The sequence below is a fragment of the Sinocyclocheilus grahami genome, unplaced genomic scaffold (assembly GCF_001515645.1).
Source record: "Sinocyclocheilus grahami isolate Dianchi unplaced genomic scaffold, SAMN03320097.WGS_v1.1 scaffold142.1, whole genome shotgun sequence".
NCBI lineage: Eukaryota > Metazoa > Chordata > Actinopteri > Cypriniformes > Cyprinidae > Sinocyclocheilus > Sinocyclocheilus grahami.
Genome location: NW_015505321.1, coordinates 1,480,753 through 1,487,068, shown reverse-complemented (window position 1 = coordinate 1,487,068; position 6,316 = coordinate 1,480,753). Strand labels below are relative to the sequence as shown.

The following is a 6,316-nucleotide window of genomic DNA, read 5'->3' as shown; positions in this document are numbered from 1 at the left end:
CAGCACTAATTTATATTTATATTTATATTTATATTTATATTAGAACACCCTAAAAACTATTTACAAACGACAGCAACTTGTTTCTTTCTTAATCTCACATTTTTGTCATCATATTTGCGTCAAACTCTAAATGCTTTTTATTGCATTTTAATGTCTGGTTGTACTTTTCTGTCTGGTCATGAATAGACATTTAATGCATTTTAAAGGCTGTCATTGCACTGAGAATGTGATGACTATGCATCTCAAATATCAGATTGCATGCTTTTTATTCAAGCATTTTTATGAAGCTGGCAAAGTGTTCGAAGAAAAACCTAAAAAACTCAAAAATGTCACATGAAAAGGATTCATAAATGGATAGGTTGAATATTCTCATGCTATCCACTAAAACTTCTGTTTTCAATTCACAGTACATAATGTAAAATGCTTGCACATGTCTATGTGTCTGTCTGTATAATAAGAAATAAGAGCAACAAATCAGCATATTGTAATGATTTCTAAAGGATCATTTGACACTGAAGTCTGGAGTAATGATGCTGAAAATTCAGCTTGGCATCACACATAAGAAAATATTCACAACTAAAAAAGTTATTTTAAATTGTAATAATATTACACAATATTGTTCTTTTTACTGAATTATTTATCAAATAAATGCAGCCCTGGTGAAAATAAGAAACTTAAAAAAAAATCAAATTATTCCAAGCTATATTCTGACAATAAATATACGCATACTTATGTATATTACCATTTTAAACTTATAGACTAATCTTTATTAAATTAACAAAGACTTTAAAAATGTCAAAAAAATCATGGACAAGAATTGAGTAATATTGTTCTGCTGTTCCATTTTTACTGCACTTTACAGCTACTGATGGTGCTCATTTAACCAGCAGCCATAAATGAGAACCACATGCACAATGTCCACTGTGCGAGCAAGATCCCGTGGATATCTGCTAGGTCTGGTTTAGTCCACTGCCTTGTTAACTATGTCAAGTCAAGTCACCTTTATTTATATAGCGCTTTTAACAATACAGATTGTGTCAAAGCAACTGAACAGCATTAATTAGGAAAATAGTGTCAATAATGCAAAATGACAATAGTAAACACTCATTTTTCAGTTAAAGACAGTTCATCATTGAATTCAGTGATGTCAGCATCCAGCTCAGTTTAAATAATATCTTTGCAATCATGTCAACGATAACGCTGGAAATGAGGTGTCCCCAACTAAGCAAGCCAGAGGCGACAGCGGCAAGGAACCAAAACTCCATCGGTGACAGAATGGAGAAAAAACCTTGGGAGAAACCAGGCTCAGTCGGGGGGCCAGTTCTCCTCTGACCAGACGAACCAGCAGAACGGAAAAATCAATATAAGACATAATAAAACAGACGATGAACAATATTAACAGCAATTATTATATGATGCAATCAAACTTATAGCAAAATGTGGTAGTTCTGTAAGTTGTTTCAGGGTTGGCATCATCTGAGATCCTCTGAGGAACCCAAACTAATGAATAATAATGTGCATTTGATTAGATATAACTGCAGTAAAAGATTATGACTGCAGTTAAAGATTATGAGATGCATTATTTGAATGCTTGGCCAAAGAGATGTGTCTTTAATCTAGATTTAAACAGAGAGAGTGTGTCTGAACCCCGAACGGTATCAGGAAGGCTATTCCAGAGTTTGGGAGCCAAATGCGAAAAAGCTCTACCTCCTTTAGTGGACTTTGCTATCCTAGGTACTACCAAAAGTCCAGAATTTTGCGACCTTAGGGAGCGTGATGGATTGTAGCATGGTTATTTAACTATATGTGTTGCCTTCGTTACTGCCTGCCTTCAATAAAACATTTTTACATGCTGTTTTAATCTCAAAGGGAAAAGTTTTCCATTTGGCTGAATTTCTAGACTGTTAGATCGTTTAGGTTATTAGTCCAGAGTCATTCTGGCTGACTTAATGATTAGAAAGGACAATTTCAGGGTGTTAATAATTACTACCTATTGTAGATTCCAACCAGCAGTTTTCAAATCGTCTGTCTTTAATGAGAAGCGTTTATGTGGACACCTATAAAATAGGGATTTGACCGTTAAAATGAACCATTGACCATTATAGAGTCAGGAAATGTCAATATGCTGCACATCAGATTCTCATTCAGTCTTTAAGACTTGAATTCTATCTAGTTGACATCTATGGGCACAAACGTTTATTCACACTATGCACTGCAATGATGGCATATCATTGGCTGTTTGTTATAAAAGCGCGCTATGATTAATTGAGGCAAAAATGATGAGAACGTTTCACAACTAGGCTTGGTGATATAGCTGTTAAGATCATATCGTAATACATTATTGGTTATGCGATATTCTACTTGGTATACAGTACTACCATTAAAAAGTTTGTGCCTCTGTAAGACTTTTCTTTATTTTAGTATTTATTTAAAATAGAATAAATACTGTTCTTTTGAACTCTTCATTATTGATCTATTCATCAAAGAATCCTGAAAAAATTATTTTAAAAAAATTACAAAAAATATGATGTTTATGAACTGTTTTCAACATGGATAATAATCAGAAATGTTTTTTGAGCAGCAAATCAGCCTATTAGAATGATTTTTGAAGGATCATGTGACACTGAAGACTGGAGTAATGATGCTGAAAATACAGCTGCACATCACAGGAATAAATTACATTTTAAAATATATTCAAATTTATTTTTTTAAATTGTAATATTTCAAAATATTACAGTTTACTGTATTTCTCTATGACTTCTATCAAAAACCTAAAAACTTGGTAAAACGTTAAAGTTGTATGTATAATGCTCCATGCATTATAAAGGTATTCATAATGTACGTTGCAATGCATTATATCTTTTTATAAATAAGTGTACTCAAAGAATTATAATATTTGAAGGTTTATTTGTCATGTCTCTTAATGTCCCCCTACCCAAAAAAATACAGACCAAACTTTTGAATGGTCATGTGTTTAAATACTTGTATTTATTATAAATTCAATTAGCCAGTTTGATATCTATTTTAAAATACTTCAACAAACAAATCAGTGTTTTAAATTGATTTTTTGAAACAGACTGTTCGAACTGATTCTCAGAAATGAATAACTCCAGAGAAATGACTGACAGGCAGAAATCCTTTCTGATTGGCTAGTTTCCTAACTGCTCCCTTGAGTGTGTGTGTGTGTGTGTGTGTGTGTGTGTGTGCTGTTTGCAAAGTTGTGTCACAGATACAGGTGTGATTCTCATGACACCTGTAATATTTCACTGATATCTGACAGATGGTTTGTGTGCTATTCCAAAACATGTCGCTTACAGATTCTGTTCTATTCTGTTCTGTTCTGTTCTGTTCTATTCTATTCTATTCTATTCTATTCTATTCTATTCTATTCTATTCTATTCTATTCTATTCTATTCTATTCTATTCTATTCAGACAAATTCCGTATTCTAGCAACAGGAAAGTGTGGCCATCATTGAAATGAGCAGGTCTTGTCTGGTTACTCTTATTAACATGATTAAAGTCCTTTGACTCCAAGCATCTCATTATAGGCTGCTCAAATTATGCAAATGCAAAAAATAAAATAAAAACCCTGGAAAGTCATTCATAAGCTGATCACAAAGACGACCTGTGACTGTCACTAACCTGTCATTATAGTTTTTAGCTGGTATTTCTCTTCTAGACAATGCAGTGCATGTTTTCACGCCCCAACTTGTGGCATAAAGCTTATCATTGAACGGCTGGGAAAATAAATGGCTTTTGCAATCGGTTTCCTCCACGTTTGGAAGTGCCGCTCACGCACGCAGCAGAGACAGGAAGTCCCTGTGGCCGTGTAGGTGGTGATATCTCTTTTGAATCACTCTGAGGTCCTGCAGTCGAGTTTTCCTCTCCAGCATCGCACACGCTCAGACATCTGAGACATGTGGAGGCAGCGCGGACATCCAGAACCAGCTTCAGATGAGCGTTCCCACGCTGCGGAGGAGACCGAGACTCTGGCCCCCATCCACCATCCACAAATTACACAGCTCCATGTCCAGATATGAAGTCATCCCAGATCAAGTGTGCAGACGGGAAAGCCAGATTTTATTAATATGCTCAAAGACAAAAATGGACTATATTTTTAGAAATCTGGCAGAGTGTCTTGGAGAAATAAAAAAATAACTTGAAATATGATTCAACAATAAGGATATTGATAGTGATGAGCGATGGTCCTCATAGTCCTGGAAGATGTAGTGGCAATAAATTTAGTTCAATAACTGGTGCAGATTTTGTGTGTGTATATATATATATATATATATATATATATATATTTTTATTTTTATCTTGACAGCTGCACTCGATATAAACTGTAGTTGACAATGACATGGACTTTTGTCATTTTTGTGTCAACTATCACTTTAAAGATTAATGGCTGCAATTAAACACTGCATGAAGAAAAACTTTCTTGTCATTTAATGCTTTTTACTGTATTTAGAGTGTGTAAGTAATTATTTCTGTGCTCGTTTTAATTTCTGTGAAACTTTCTGTTTACACATTTAATGTAATGCATTCAAATCAAGGTTATAGTTAACTAAACCCATAAAAAATACATACTTGAAATAAAGTAAACCTTAAATAAATTAAATTAAATATACTTATACGTATTTCTTTATTTAGTTTAACTTGATGTACTAAAATTACTAAAACTAAAACATTAAATAGTATAATAAAAAATACAAATTTTACTGAAATTAAAATTAAAATAGAAATCAAAAATAAAAACTAATTCAAAATATGAATAATTACCACAATTATGTCTGAAACGATGGTGCTTTGAATGGGTTTCCCAAAATGTTTCTGCATTTTTTTATTTATTCTTGCAATTACAGTGACAGTTTTCTTTTTTTCTTTCTTTTTATTATATGTTTTGTGTGTTTGCTTTTTCAGAGACAGCAGCACTTTATCTAGACTCACCAGGCAGGCCTTTTTGCCAAGACAAGCATCCATTAGTGCAGAAACATGGGTTCAGGAGGCCTGACATTCAGCTGTTTGGTTTTGGCAACCCTGATGATTCTAAATCACGCCGGCCTGGTAAAGAAGATGATCAGACACCGACGGGAAGATCTGACGATTCCCGGCATACACAACATAACCCTTCCGACCTCTTCCCAACCGCTCGTTTTTAACCACGTCTACAACATCAAAGTTCCCGGCAGCTCTTTATGCTCTGCGAATCTGGACTCTCCCGCTGGTTCAGATCTTGAACAGAAGGATGCACCATCTAGCTCAGAAGTAACAGACCACACACTGGACAGCAGTAATCAGATCGTCTTCACCCACCGCATCAACATCCCCAAGCAGGCGTGTGGCTGTACGGAGGGACTGCCGGACCTGAAGGAGCTCCTGAATCGGCTGGAGATGTTGGAGGGCGAGGTGTCGACGCTCAGAGAGCAATGCGCCACAGAAACCACCTGCTGCAGCGCTCAGGCCACAGGTACACTTTCCACACATTTTCCACATCTTTATTGAGGGTGGAATGTTTCATAGTGTTACAGGCAGTCAAATTTTAAAGGTATTTCAATGTTAAAAAATTTAAGTTTAATATGCAGAGACAAAGAAATGCTTATGTTGATGAGTGTAAACACCATTAAAACATTGATCGTTTTATGCATTATGATCGCAGTAAAGCCCAATCAATTGCATAAGTTTAAGGAGGGGCTGATCAGTGTGAGAGGTGGTGAAGTGTTTCGAAAAACCTGTCAAATAAACCTGTAAAAAAAAAAAGTAAATAGTCATTATTTATTAAATCAGTTTGGTAATGCTAATGGTGCATAAATTACACTCTTCAATCATTACCCTTTTGATGCCCACCTTCTTTTTGGGCAAAGGTCTAAAAATGACCTGCTCAAACTAAAATGATTGCCTTTCACTAACCTTTAGTAGGCTACAGCTGACATAAAACTGGTCTCTTGTTTGTTTGTTTGCTTGTTTGTTTTTAATTTAACCCAAGCGACAGAATTTTAATAATTTACATTTACATTTAGTCATTTAGCAGACGCTTTTATCCAAAGCAACTTACAAATGAGGACAATGGAAGCAATCAAAATCAACAAAAGAGCAATGAAATGCAAATGCTACAAGTCTCAGTTATCTTAACGCAGTGCACGTAGCAAGGTTTTTTTTTTTATTACATAATAAATCAAAAGAAAACAGATAGAATAGAAAAAGAATAGAGCAAGCTAGTGTTAGAGGCCTTTTTTGCTTTTGGTAATTTTATAATAAATAAAAAGAAAACAAATAGATAGAATACAAAAAGATTAGAAAAGCTAGTGTTTTTTT

At 34.6% G+C, this 6,316-nt stretch overlaps 1 protein-coding gene across 1 annotated transcript in view; it reads left to right on the top strand.

Moving 5' to 3' along the window:
- The window catches only part of LOC107591511 (tenascin-like), a 58,468-nt gene that overhangs the window by 11,130 nt on the left and 41,022 nt on the right, over positions 1-6,316 (top strand). The window contains 1 exon segment of the mRNA XM_016280668.1: positions 4,925-5,471. Within this exon segment, the coding sequence (XP_016136154.1) occupies positions 4,997-5,471 (475 nt within the window). The 5' untranslated portion in view covers positions 4,925-4,996.